Source organism: Bos javanicus, chromosome 19 (genome assembly GCF_032452875.1).
Source record: "Bos javanicus breed banteng chromosome 19, ARS-OSU_banteng_1.0, whole genome shotgun sequence".
NCBI classification, from domain to species: domain Eukaryota; kingdom Metazoa; phylum Chordata; class Mammalia; order Artiodactyla; family Bovidae; genus Bos; species Bos javanicus.
The window spans coordinates 24,584,938-24,599,383 of NC_083886.1; the positions used below are offsets into that span (position 1 = coordinate 24,584,938).

Here is a 14,446-nt window from a genome sequence, read left to right on the forward strand (position 1 = left end):
AAAGTTCCATTAGGGAGCTTTCCCTGGAGGATGATGGAAGTATTGTGACATGCTCTCAAAACACCAAGGACTGGGGCACTCAAGAAGAAAACTGGACTTCAGAAACCACTCTCCAGGCTCCAGGAACTTGCAGAATGACAGATAAGCAAGTATCAATTTTCTGATCAGTTACCTTTAACTGTTAAGGGGAGAGTCAAGTGTAAATAGCCACTAAACTGTTCAGTGAGGGAAGAAACTGGACTTGGTGAGATTACAGAGTACTCAAAATGGAATGCTATAGAAAATTCTAGTATTGTTCTGTTAACACCAGTGCAAACAAGCTCATAACAAGGGTCACATGCTCCAATATTTACACCCATGGGTGTAACAAAATTGAAAAAAAAAACAAAAAACAAAACCCTGAAGTTTAAGATACCGCTTCAGTATTTTCCAAAGTTTAAAAGACTGCTTCATTCACTCTGAATAAAGGTAAAGCAGTTTAACTCCAGAATAACTCACCCTCAGCAGCCTTTGTAAGCTGTGGGGAGGGGGTGGGGGGCAGAGAAGAACCACTACCACTTTCCAGAGAGGAGAGAGAAAACAACCCGAATAATTAATTCAGATGGCCAAAGAAAATCAATTTCACAAACTTCGGCCATAAGCCTGCAGAAACAGAACTACCATTCCTAAACGAACTCCCCTGACTAACCAAGGAGAGGTGAGACACTAAAATCTTCCCCGGTGTTTTCCCGGTGTGGCTGGAGGCTTTCACTTGCAAGTTAGACATTCTCTCTGATTTTAAAAAAAAAAAAACAAACTGCTCCCACACATGACAAAGCCGAACCAGAGTACAATCAGCTCTCTGAGGTCCTGGATCCCTCCGGTGGCGCAGCCTTCAGAAGCCTGCCTTGCGGGAAAAAGTTCAGCAAGGAAATCCCAAGCTGTTGAACCTTTTCTTCTTCAAGTCTCCAGCCCCTTCTCTCCAAGGGGAAATAAGACGAGGCAGGCCTGCGGCTGACTCCTCGGGGAACCATACACTCCGGGGGGCCTCCTCCCCCAGACCCCGGCGCCCAACTCCTTGTCGCTTCCCCCAACAGCTGGGAACCCACGGGCTGGTGTGAGAGGGCCGGGGCAATGGGGAACAAGTCACCTTCGCCGTGAGAAACGGGGCAGAAACAGGAACCCGGTCTGGGCTCTCCCGGAGGGGCCGGAGGCGGCGGAGCCCGACCCCACACGGGCTCTCAGGCTGGTGGGAGGGGAGGGCCCGCCCCGCCCTCGGCCCCCGCCCCCACTGTTGGGGGAAGGGGCGGGGGCTCGGGAGCGCCGCGGACCGAGCGGGGAGGAGGCAGAGGAGGGGAGGGAGGCGGGGCGGGCAGGCCCGGCCCAGCAGCTGGGCGGCGCGACTCACCTCTGCTCCCGGCCTGTGGACCCAGAGTGGCCAGGATCCCTCGCAGCTCCGACGCGGAGATCCGGACACGCTCCAACCCCTCCGCCATCTTCTCGGCTGCTGCTACAGCTGCAGCTACTCCGCCAGCGCCGCGCGCGCGCAGCCAGGAAACCACGACGGCCAGGCGGCGCGCGCGCGCGCTCACCCACCTCCCACCCTTTTCCCCGCCCCCTCCCGCTCTCCTCCCCAAACGACGGTGGCCGCACAGGGAGGAACGGCGCCGAACGCACGCTCGATCGCTCCAGCGGGAACAGCCGGGCGGGGCCGACGGGCGCTGCGCGTGCGCAGAGGTGTGGTCGGGAAGGTGAGCTGAGGCTGGAGGTGGAGGCGCGGCGCCCGGGTTGTGAGGTGAGGTCAGGCCCGGCCGGGTCAGGCCGAGCGAGGCGAGCGTTTGCGGCGGTGACTGCTTTTGCTGTCGTGGTGGCCGTCGAGGACACCGGTGCCGGCATGGGGCTCGGAGTCTGCCCGGGCCTTCTCCATTCGTCTTAGGCCAGGGTCTCTTCGCCACAGGCCCGGACTGGTGCATCGGGCTTTTACTTTGGGACCTTCACGATCTTGGAAGGTAGTTACTATTGTGCCCCCACCCCCTCGCTTTTTTTAAAGGTGATGGAACTGAATGTCAGGACCATAGCAAATTGCCCAGGATGACACAATGGATAATGACCAGAGACTCAAAAGTCTTTTCCTTTATGGCAATTTATATCCCAAACTTCCTTTTTTTTTTTTTTTTAAATACAGTATAGATGGCTCTTGCTGAGGGAAGGGTTGTGTGGAAATAAGTCAGGAGGTGTGATGAGGCGATTTGGGAATTTGCTGTATCACTGAAGTTTTGGAAGAATCACTTGACTTTGCTGGATCTCAGGTTGATTTCTTTTTGTTTTTGTTCTTTTTTCATCTTTAAAATGTAACTGGTACTTTACTGTTTGTTCCTGAGCAGGCTGCTTTCCTCCACCTCTTGCTCCTTCCCAGTGGCACACAGCCTACCGGACCTCTATACCATCAAAGAATAGTTACTAATTAGTCCTTAAACTGAATGGGTATAAAAGATGTGAACAGACTGACAACTTACGCAGTTACTATTAGGTGGCAGGCCCTTCCCCTCCAGAAGGCTAAACAGATGGAAAAAGTCAGTAGACAACAAAAGAAGAGGAATGATTGGCGTGGACAGAGCAAATGGCATGGCAGGCTTTAAAAACATGAAAGGAATAGGAAAAAATGTTTAAAACTAAGTCGATATCACAGTGAAATTGGACAGAATGTTGGAACAGTTTTTTTTTTTTAAAGATGAAAAGTGTGAACAGAGCTTCCCTAGGATAAACATGATCGCCAAATTAATGCAACTGTTTCAGTGAACTGCAGATGAGATATGCCAAAAGTTAAAACCAGCTCAAAAAAATTTACTAGAAGTCAGAGGGGAAATGTAATAGAAAGGTGGCTGAGTGGTAAAGAATCTGCCTGCCAGTGCAGGAGGCACAGGAGATTCAGGTTCAATCCCTGGTCGCGAATATCCCCTGGAGTAGAAAATGGCAACCCACTCCAATATTCTTGCCTGGAAAATTCCATGGACAGGGAGCCTGGTGAGTTACACCCCAGGGGACATAAAGAGTCTGACCGAACACACACACATTGAGAGATGAAGGAGACATGGAGAATGGATCCAGAAAACTAAGAATCAAATATGAGTTCAGAAGGTAATATTCAGAAGAAAATTTACTAATTTGGTGGAAATTTTGAATTTAAAAGTTAATTTCAACTCTCAGATTTAAAGGGTTAATGAAATACCAAGTAAAAATAAATGAAAAGACAACCATATTTAGACCTGTATCACAATGAAAGCTGAGTTTAAAGAATTAAAATATGTGCTAATATATTTAAGATGTATTTTTTTTAAACCAATTGCAGAGCAAGATACAGAGTATGGTTCTGAGAGCAGCAAAACTATTTATTGCAAATATAAGTTTCTATATATATCAAAAAGGATGTGGAAGGATACATACCTGACTTTTTAAGATGGTTATCTTGGGAATTCCCTGGCAGTCCAGTGTTTAGGATTCCTTGCTCTCACTGCCAAGAGCCCATGTTCAATCCCTTGTCAGGGAACTAAGATCTCACAAGCCATGTGGTGTGGCCAAATAAATTAATAAATAAGTAATAAGCTACATACTCAATAAAGTTAGAAAATAAAAATGGAAGAAATAAAGATAAAATCATAAATTAAGGAAAAAGAATAACACTTGGTATAAATCAAAGCACTCATTCTTCAGAAATAAAGTAGACATTATATAATAGACACATTTCTGGCAAAAATTTTTAAAAATCCAAAAGACATCCTATCAAATGCTTCATAGGAAGTGCAAACTTAGCTCATCAGATTTCTGATTTTCCTCCTAAAATGTTCCTTTACCAGCCTTCAGTTCAGTCGCTTAGTCGTGTCCGACTCTGCAACCCCATGAATCGCAGCACGCCAGGCCTCCATGTCCATCACCAACTCCCGGAGTTCACTCAGACTCAGCGTCCATCAAGTCAGTGATGCCATCCAGCCATCTCATCCTCTGTCGTCCCCTTCTCCTCCTGCCCCCAATCCCTCCCAGCATCAGAGTCTTTTCCAATATCTCAGTAAATTATACCACCATCTAAGTCGAAACCCAGAAGTTATCCTTGATACCTCCCTCTCCCTCAGTAACCCCGTTCAATCCAATATCAAGATACGTCTTTTCTGTCTCTATAGTGGACATGTATGGAGTTCATAACTTCAATATTTTCCCTTTTTTTCTCTTAAAAACTGCCCCTTACTCTCAATGATAGTACTTTGTCTTTTCCTTTTTCTATTTTGTTTTTTCCTTTCTTTTCTCTTTTATTCCTTCCCTTTGCTCCTACAGTTTATTGTGATCCACAAAGTCAAAGGCTTTGGCATAGTCAATAAAGCAGAAATAGATGTTTTTCTGGAACTCTCTTGCTTTTTTGATGATCCAGCGGATGTTGGCAATTTGATCTATGGTTCCTCTGCCTTTTCTAAAACCAGCTTGAACACCTGGAAGTTCATGGTTGACATATTGCTTAAGCCTGGCTTGGAGAATTTTGAGCATTACTTTACTAGCGTGTGAGATGAGTGCAATTGTGTGGTAGTTTAAGCATTCTTTGGCATTGCCTTTCTTTGGGATTGGAATTAAAACTGACCTTTTGCAGTCCTGTGGCCACTGCTGAGTTTTCCAAATTTGCTGGCATATTGAGTGCAGCACTTTCACAGCATCATCTTTCAGGATTTGAAATATCTCAACTGGAATTCCATCACCTCCACTAGCTTTGTTCGTAGTGATGCTTTCTAAGGCCCACTTAATATTCCAGGATGTCTGTCTCTAGGTGAGTGATCACACCATCGTGATTATCTTGGTCGTGAAGATCTTTTTTGTATAGTTCTTCTGTGTATTCTTGCCACCTCTTCTTAATATTTTCTGCTTCTGTTAGGTCCATACTATTTCTGTCCTTTATCGAGCCCATCTTTGCATGAAATGTTCCCTTGGTATCTCTAATTTTCTTGAAGAGATCTCTAGTCTTTCCCATTCTGTTGTTTTTCTCTGTTTCTTTGCATTGATATCTGAAGAGGCTTTCTTATCTCTTCTTGCTATTCTTCGGAAGTCTGCATTCAGATGCTTATATCTTTCCTTTTCTCCTTTGCTTTTCGCTTCTCTTCTTTTCACAGCTATTTGTAAGGCCTCCCCAGACAGCCATTTTGCTTTTTTGCATTTTTTTTCCATGGGGATGGTCTTGATCCCTGTCTCCTGTACAATGTCACGAACCTCCGTCCATAGTTCATCAGGCACTCTATCTATCAGATCTAGTCCTTTAAGTCTATTTCTCACTTCCACTGTATAATCATAAGGGATTTGATTTAGGTCATACCTGAATGGTCTAGTGGTTTTCCCTACTTTCTTCAATTTAAGTCTGAATTTGGCAATAAGGAGTTCACGATCTGAGCCACAGTCAGCTCCTGGTCTTGTTTTTGTTGACTGTATAGAGTTTCTCCATCTTTGGCTGCAAAGAATATAATCAATCTGATTTCAGTGTTGACCATCTGGTGATGTCCATGTGTAGAGTCTTCTCTTGTGTTGTTGGAAGAGGGTGTTTGCTATGACCAGTGCATTTTCTTGGCAAAACTCTATTAGTCTTTGCCCTACTTCATTCCGTATTCCAAGGCCAAATTTGCCTGTTATTCCAGGTGTTTCTTGACTTTCTACTTTTGCATTCCAGTCCCCTATAATGAAAAGGGCATCTTTTTTGGGTGTTAGTTCTAAAAGGTCTTGTAGGTCTTCATAGAACCGTTCAACTTCAGCTTCTTCAGCGTTACTGGTTGGGGCATAGACTTGGATTACTGTGATATTGAATGGTTTGCCTTGGAAATGAACAGAGATCATTCTGTCATTTTTGAGATTGCATCCAAGTACTGCATTTCAGACTCTTTTGTTGACCATGATGGCTACTCCATTTCTTCTGAGGGATTCTTGCCCGCAGTAGTAGATATAATGGTCATCTGAGTTAAATTCACCCATTCCAGTCCATTGTAGTTCGCTGATTCCTAGAATGTCGACGTTCACTCTTGCCATCTCCTGTTTGACCACTTCCAATTTGCCTTGATTCATGGACCTGACATTCCAGGTTCCTATGCAATATTGCTCTTTACAGCATCGGACCTTTCTTCTATCACTAGTCACATCCACAACTGGGTATTGTTTTTGCTTTGGCTCCATCCCTTCATTCTTTCTGGAGTTATTTCTCCACTGATATCCAGTAGCATATTGGGCACCTACTGACCTGGGGAGTTCCTCTTTCAGTATCCTGTCATTTTTCCTTTTCATACTGTTCATGGGGTTCTCAAGGCAAGCATACTGAAGTGGTTTGCCATTTCCTTCTCCAGTGGACCACATTGTGTCAGACCTCTCCACCATGCCCGCCCGTCTTGGGTGGCCCCACAGGGCATGGCTTAGTTTCATTGAGTTAGACAAGCCTGTGGTCCTAGTGTGATTAGATTGACTAGTTTTCTGTGATTATGGTTTCAGTATGTCTGCCCTCTGATGCCCTCTTGCAACACCTACCATCTTACTTGGGTTTGTCTTACCTTGGACGTGAGGTATCTGTTCATGGCTGCTCCAGCAAAGCGCAGCCGCTGCTCCTTACCTTGGATGAGGGGTATCTCCTCACCGCCGCCCCTCCCGACCTTGAACGTGCGTGGAATAGCTCCTCTAGGCCCTCAGGCGCCCGCGCAGCATCTCTGAAAGAGATGGGAATACCAGACCACCTGACCTGCCTCTTGAGAAACCTATATGCAGGTCAGGAAGCAACAGTTAGAACTGGACATGAAACAACAGACTGGTTCCAAATAGGAAAAGGAGTACGTCAAGGCTGTATATTGTCACCCTGCTTATTTAACTTATATGCAGAGTACATCATGAGAAATGCTGGGCTGGAAGAAGCACAACCTGGAATCAAGATTGCTGGGAGAAATATCAATAACCTCAGATATGCAGATGACACCACCCTTATGGCAGAAAGTGAAGAGGAACTAAAAAGCCTCTTGATGAAAGTGAAAGTGGAGAGTGAATGTTGGCTTAAAGCTCAACATTCAGAAAACGAAGATCATGGCATCTGGTCCCATCACTTCATGGGAAATAGATGGGGAAACAGTGGAAACAGTGTCAGACTTTATTTTTGGGGGCTCCAAAATCACTGCAGATGGTGACTGCAGCCATGAAATTAAAAGACGCTTACTCCTTGGAAGAAAAGTTATGACCAACCTAGATAGCATATTGAAAAGCAGAGACATTACTTTGCCAACAAAGGTCCGTTTAGTCGAGGCTATGGTTTTTCCAGTGGTCATGTATGGATGTGAGAGTTGGACTGTAAAGAAAGCTGAGCGCCAAAGAATTGATGCTTTTGAACTGTGGTGTTGGAGAAGACTCTTGAGAGTCCCTTGGACTGCAAGGAGATCAGCCCTGGGATTTCTTTGGAGGGAATGATGCTGAAGCTGAAACTCCAGTACTTTGGCCACCTCATGTGAAGAGTTGACTCATTAGAAAAGACTCTGATCCTGAGAGGGATTGGGGGCAGGAGGAGAAGGGGACGACAGAGGATGAGGTGGCTGGATGGCATCACTGACTCGATGGACATGAGTCTGAGTGAACTCTGGGAGTTGGTGATGGACAGGGAGGCCTGGCGTGCTGCGATTCATGGGGTCGCAGAGTCGGACACGACAAGCGACTGAGCTGAACTGAACTGAACTTTGCTCCTATTTTTCCCTCAGGTGTACAGATTTCAGGCAGTCATACTGTTTGGTTCACATCATCAACAAGGCCTTTCTCTTTTTTCTTTTTTTCCTACATTCCAGTTCCCATTCGTGTTCCTTCCCTCTTCAGAAACCACTCTAATGTGTTTGATATATGTCCTTTGAAAATACATGTATCTTTGAATAATATGTAATAGTTTTGTGTATCTATGTATTTTAAACATACATATTTGATACTGTGTTCTAGAAATCATTGTTTCTTTTTCATGTTTCTGTAAATACTTCTAACTATTGCATGGTGTTGTCTTAAATGACCTCATACTCTTGGCCACTGGTCCTGGGCCAAGATGGGCCAACCAGAGTCCCTACCCAGAACTTTTTAAACCAAAACTAAGAAAAAAAGAAAACCCCCTCCAGTGTGGAAGCCATAAAATGCAAAACACAGGAGCTGTCAGCAGCCATGTGTCCTGCCATGTGGAACCAGCTGGTCTGCAGTGAAAAGAATGAAGCCGACAGGCAGAAAGCAGCAGAGGTGAGAAACAGAAAGTCCTGGAAAACCTCCAAGTCCCTGGTTCCACTTGTTCCTAATGCTCCATATTCCTGCCCTTTCCATGGTTCAACTTTTCTGGATTCCATGAGCCAATAAATTCTCATCGCCTCCATCTTGTGCCTATGCCAGGTTCAAATTGGGGTTCTGTCACTTGTAACCAAGAAGTCTAACTAATTATAATCTCCAAAATGTGTGTGTGTGTTTTTAATTGTAAAATACATGTAACATGAAATATACCATCATGACCATCTTTAAGTGTACAGTTCAGTAGTGTTAAGTACATTCACATTGTTGTACAACCAATCTCCAGAACTCTTTTCATCTTGCAAAACTGAAACTGTACCCATTGAACAGCTTCCCATCCCCCTGTCCTCCCCACAGCCTCTTACAACCACCATTCTGTTTTCTGTCTATGAATCTGACTACTGTAGGTACCTCACATACATGTAACCATATGGGATTTTTCTGATTGATATTTCAGTTAGCATATCCCCAAGTATCATCCATATTATAGCACAAGTCAGAATCTCCTTTTTTAATGCTGAATAATATTTCATTGTGTGTATATACCACATTTTGTTTATCCATTCATCTGTTGATGAATACTTGGGATGCTTCCACCTTTTGACCATTGCAAATAATACTGCTATAAACATAGATGTACAGATACGTCTTTGAGACCCTCATTGAATTCTTTTGGGTATATACCCAGAAATAGAATTGCTGAGTCATATGGTAGTTCTGTCTAATTATGGGAGGAACTACCACAATGTTTTCCACAGCAGCTGTACCATTTTACATTTCTACCAACAGTGCACAAGGACTCCAGTTTTTCTAGATCCTGCCAACACCTGTTATTTTCCCATTTGTTTTTTTATTTTTTAATAGTAGCTATCCTCATAGGCATAAGGTAGTATCTCATTGTGGTTTTGGCTTGCCTTTCTCTAATGATTAAAGATGTTGAGCATCTTTTCATGTGTTTGTTGGCCATTTGTATATCTTTTTTGGAGAAATGTCTATTCAAGTCCTTCACCCATTTTTCAGTTGTTTTTTCCAAAATGCATCTTGAAGATTATTTTTCTCTGCCTCTACTTTCACCATCAAAGCCCCTGTTGTCTTTCATATGGACAATTGTAATATTTCATAACTGTATTCCCTGATTCCAACTCTTTATCTCCTCCTTTTCATTCATCACTCTGTAATGTAGCAAGTGACTTTTTGTAAATATGAATTCTTACATGTCACCTGCTCAAGATTCTCCAATGACTTTTTTTTGTCAGAGAATAGTGGATTTACAATGTTGTGTTTCTGTGGTACAGCAAAGTGAATCCGTTATACATAAAATATGTCCACTCTTACATTCTTTTCCCATATAGGTCATTATAGAGTATTGAATAGAGTTCTCTGTCCTATATAAAGTAGATCCTTATTAGTTAACTAGTTTATATATAGTAGTGTGTATATGTCCATCCCAACCTCCCAATTTCTCTCTCCTCCCTCCTTTTCCTCCCTGGTAATCATAAGTCCAATGGCACTTTATTACTCTTAAAAAAGGTTCTGTGAGTCATGGTCCCTTATGATCTAGACTCTGCCAACTTCACTTTTCTTATCTCTTTATCACATTTCCCATTGATCACATTTTCAAATACATTGATCCTTTAGTTCTTGGAAAATGCCAAGCTCTTTCTCTCCTTAAAGCTTTCACATATTATTATTATTCCCTCTACCTGAAACACTTTCCCCACTACTATGCCTATTCATCTTATAGGTCATAATTTAATTTTACTTCTCAAAAAAAAGCTAATTATTCACAGAAAAATTAAAATTCACTTCTACATACACTAAAATTCTACATACACTTCTACATACACTTCTAAAATTCACTTCTGTACTGTACTTCACAGTACAGGCCTTCACTGATCTAAAATAAAGCCTTTCAATATACTATCCTATCCTAATACTCCTCCCTAAGTTAACATCTCAGTGTTGACAAATACATATTTAATTGGATTATTTATTAAGACACCTGACCAATACATTGTAATCTTTATGAGAAGAGGAATAAGTCTACTTTTCTAATACTGTATCCCCAGATCAAACAATATCTGACATATAGAAGGTGCTCAATATTTGTTGAATATTACCGATATGAAAATCTTAGAAATATTAATATGTACAACTTTATACTAATAAATTTTAAATTAAGTGATTTTACCAAAAAAAAATTACTGAAATTAATTCAAGAGGCAATGGCAAATCCATATAAACCAGTAACTATGAAGTCACTGAAAAGGTACCAGGGTTATGTTTATAAGGTAAAGGCAAATTATTTGCAGATGGCATGATTGTTTAAACTGTAGAACTATTAGATACAAAAAGATAATCTGATAAAGTATTGAATTACATGATAAAAATTGTTTTCATATACATCATCAGTAAGCAGTTTAAAAATCTAAAAAATGCCTTCTCTCAAAAGCAACATAAGTATGTTGCATTTAGGCATAAATTTAATCAGGTCTATACAAGGAACAAATAAAGTATGATAACTTTACTAAGAAACCTAAAACAAAAGGACTTTACTAAATTAAAAGACATCCATTGTTAATGGATGCGGAGGTTCAACATTTTCAAATGTTAGTTATGACCCCAATTCACTTGTACATTGTACTGTGGAATTTCTGGAAACCTTGGTAAAGGATTTCTAAAGTTCTTTTAGAAGAACTGATATATGAGAAAAGCCAATAAATTCTAGAAATTTTAGAAGGGGAAGAACATAGTAATACTATTAAAGGAATTGGCAGTCTAATCAATGGAACAAAATCCAGAAAAGCCCCAAGCATCAATAGAATTTTGAATTTTTATAAATGTATTATATTTCACAGGAAAATGATTCAGTATAGTATGTTAAAGATTTACAAAATAAGTGGCCAATATACAGAAAAAATGTTCAGTCACTAGTAATTAAATCTAAACTACTAGACATATTTCAGTAAATTGACAGATAAAAATGATAAGGGTAAAGGAAAATAGTCATTCCTCAGAAAGTGATGATGGGGTATAAATTGACAATCTTTAACTTAACTCTTCTGATCAGTTTGGCAGTGGGTGTCAAATGCCTTAAGTATGTATGCCTTTTAATGCAAAATGCCACTGGTGGAATCTACCCAAACCATGTATAGAAATAAATATATTGCAACAAGTCTGTTCATTACATCATTATTATAGCAAAAAAAAGGAAAATTTAAATGTTCAACAGAGTTATGTAAAACTATGGTATTTTTGTAAAAAGAAGTACTAGTGATTTAAAAAGTCACATAAGGGCTGGTGTCTCAGTGGTAAAGAATCCATCTGCCAATGCAGGAGACGTGAGTTTGATCCCCAGTGGGGGAAGATCCCACATGCCGTGGAGCAACAATGCCTGTGTGCCACAACTACTGAAACTTGTGTGCCCTAGAGCCTGTGCTCCAAAACAAGAGAAGCCACGGCAATGAGAAGCCCGTGTACCTCAACTAGAGAGTAGCCTCTGCTGCTGCTGCTGCTGCTGCGTCGCTTCAGTCCTGTCCGACTCTGTGCGACCCCATAGACAGCAGCCCATCAGGCTCCCCCGTACCTGGGATTCTCCAGGCAAGAACACTGGAGTGGGTTGCCATTTCCTTCTCCAATGCTTGAAAGTGAAAAGTGAAAGTGAAGTCTCAGTCAGGTCCGACTCTTAGCGACCCCATGGACTTCAGCCCACCAGGCTCCTCCGTTCATGGGATTTTCCAGGCAAGAGTACTGGAGTGGGGTGCCATTGCCTTCTCCGAGAGAGTAGCCTCTGCTCCCTGCAATTAGCGAAGTCTGTGCAGCAACAAAGACACAGCACAGCCAAAAAATAAAAAATTTTAAATCTTTTTTAAAAAGTCATATAAAATATTGATTGATAAGCTAAGGTTTATATTCCTACTACTGTCTGAAAAAAGCAAGTTACCAAACCTGTCAAAAAACTTTTGTCTGTATATATATATATATATATATATATATATGGGCCTGGACAGAGATACCAGAACTTCAGTAGCAATTGTCTTTGGAGAGGAACCAAATTAAATTGTCTTTCTATTGAATATGCATTCCCTTTGTTAAGGAAATAAAAGAGAATCACAATAAAAATAGTGAAAAGTGGAAGCTTAATGCAGTTACTGGAAATTATAATTAGGAAAACTTTGAAGAAACTGAGCCAAATGGAAAAAGGGTAGATGAAATACTGTCTTTGGTTTGATTTTAACTGTTACATGCGTACTGAAAAAACAGGAGGAAACATAGAAAGTGAATTAAGATGGTAGGATTGTAGGCGATTTTTCCCCTTGGTAAATTGTGAAATATTTTTTAAAATAAAAATCTATAGCAGATTTTGAAACCAGTTTATTTAAGCTTCACAACAATGATGAAAAAGTAGAGACCAGTGGCAGTAGCAACAGATGGATGGTATAGGTGAGGGCTGAGCTTTAAGCCTTCCAGAATCACCAGGAATCAACTTTTATTTCCTATAAAGTTTCAACAGAAGAAACTTATACACCAAAAAAGTCAGCTTTGAGAGATGTTCCCTTACGCAGAAATTCTGGAACCCCAGTAATGAAGATGGTTCCCACATTAACACCACAGGCCGAGTCTATTTTCCAGTGTCATGCATTTTCTTTCTTTGTTGTTTCTGTTTTTGAGTGTTAGTTTTCTGAGTTTAAGATTCACAGCAAAACTGCTAAGAAGGTACAGAAATTTGCCATATGCCCCTTGCCCACACACATGTATACTGCTAAGTCACTTCAGTCGTGTCCGACTCTGTGCGACCCCATAGACGGCAACCCACCAGGCTCCCCCGTCCCTGGGATTCTCCAGGCAAGAACACTGGAGTGGGTTGCCATTTCCTTCTCCAGTGCATGAAAGTGAAAAGTGAAAGTGAAGTTGCTCAGTCATGTCTGACTCTTAGTGACCCCATGGACTGCAGCCTACCAGGCTCCTCCATCCATGGGATTTTCCAGGCAAGAGTACTGGAGTGGGGTACCACTGCCTTCTCCGACACACATGTATAGCCTCCCTCGTTATTGACATCCCCCACCAGAGTGGTGTATTTGTTACAGTTGAACCTGCATTGATAGACCATTACCACCAAAGTCCATAGTTTACATTATGGTTCACTCTTGGGGATGTACATTCCATGGGTCTGTTGTGCATTTTCAAAACCTTTTCATTAAACATAAGTCTAGGCTTGCTTTGACCCCCTTCTTATTCTTGGGTTACAGAACCATGTGTGATCAGTACTGCATCTCCTTTGCTGATGTTGAAAAAGCTCATATCAACATTCGAGATTTTATTCACCTCACACCAGTACTAACAAGTTCCATTTTGAATCAAATAACAGGACGTAATCTTTTCTTCAAATGTGAACTCTTCCAGAAAACTGGATCTTTTAAGGTAACAATCCTTTTTGATAGTGTATCATGTTTCTTTTCAAACCACTTTCACATATAAATGTATATGATCCTCCTGACCACCCAGTGAGGTAGGTAGAATTAATGTCTTCTTACAGCTAAAGAAAGGGTTGTCAAATTTTTCCTTTGCTTAAGTCCTAGTTACTTAGCATCATGGTGTTCCAGAGCCACTTTTATACTATCTCAAAATCCCTTATAATTAAGGTGATCACACACAGCTTACTATCCATATTAGGACATGTTTGGGGATGAAAAGGGGAACTTCTAATGACAGAACAGAGAGCACAATTGTCAGCTTGGACACCTGTGTTGTTCAGTCGTGTCCAGTGCCTTGCGACATGACTTTGCAACACGTGTGATCACGCTGGATGTAGCCAAGTTTACGCATTCACTTGCTATGTGTTTATACATTATGAATAAAAAAGGTCTACACCTAGCTCAGCCCTCATATAACAAAACCTTTTTCTGTAATATATGTCAGGGCCTCTCCTTTGCATAAAAATAGGTTTCTGTGTTTCTTCATTATCAGAATTTTCTGACCATTAGTTGAACTTCATTCATTAGAATGAACTTCAAGATTCATTCAAGTAAAAATCTGAAAACTACATTTTGGACTGTGCTGAGAAGTATTAGTACCTGTTAAGTGGTAGCTTTAGGATATCATGTATTTACCTTTTTTTGGCACCCATTAACTGAGAACTTTTAAACAATACAAAAACTTCTTTATTTCC

General features: G+C 41.5%; 2 protein-coding genes across 9 annotated transcripts in view; one reads left to right on the top strand and one right to left on the bottom strand.

The window, feature by feature from the left end:
- Window positions 1-1,607, bottom strand: part of SMG6 (SMG6 nonsense mediated mRNA decay factor) — a 200,674-nt gene extending 199,067 nt beyond the window's left edge. The window contains exon 1 of one of the 4 annotated variants that reach the window (XM_061390647.1): window positions 1,388-1,600. In XM_061390647.1, the coding sequence (XP_061246631.1) occupies window positions 1,388-1,475 (88 nt within the window). In that variant the 5' untranslated portion in view covers window positions 1,476-1,600. Of the gene's footprint in view, window positions 1-1,129; window positions 1,260-1,387 lie in introns of those variants that run through there. The other 3 variants (XM_061390651.1, XM_061390649.1, XM_061390650.1) reach the window with 3 other exon arrangements.
- SRR (serine racemase) overlaps window positions 1-14,446 on the top strand; it is a 23,614-nt gene continuing 9,168 nt past the window's right edge. The window contains exons 1-2 of one of the 5 annotated variants that reach the window (XM_061390676.1): window positions 1-145; window positions 13,527-13,698. In XM_061390676.1, the coding sequence (XP_061246660.1) occupies window positions 135-145; window positions 13,527-13,698 (183 nt within the window). In that variant the 5' untranslated portion in view covers window positions 1-134. The other 4 variants (XM_061390678.1, XM_061390677.1, XM_061390675.1 and 1 more) reach the window with 4 other exon arrangements.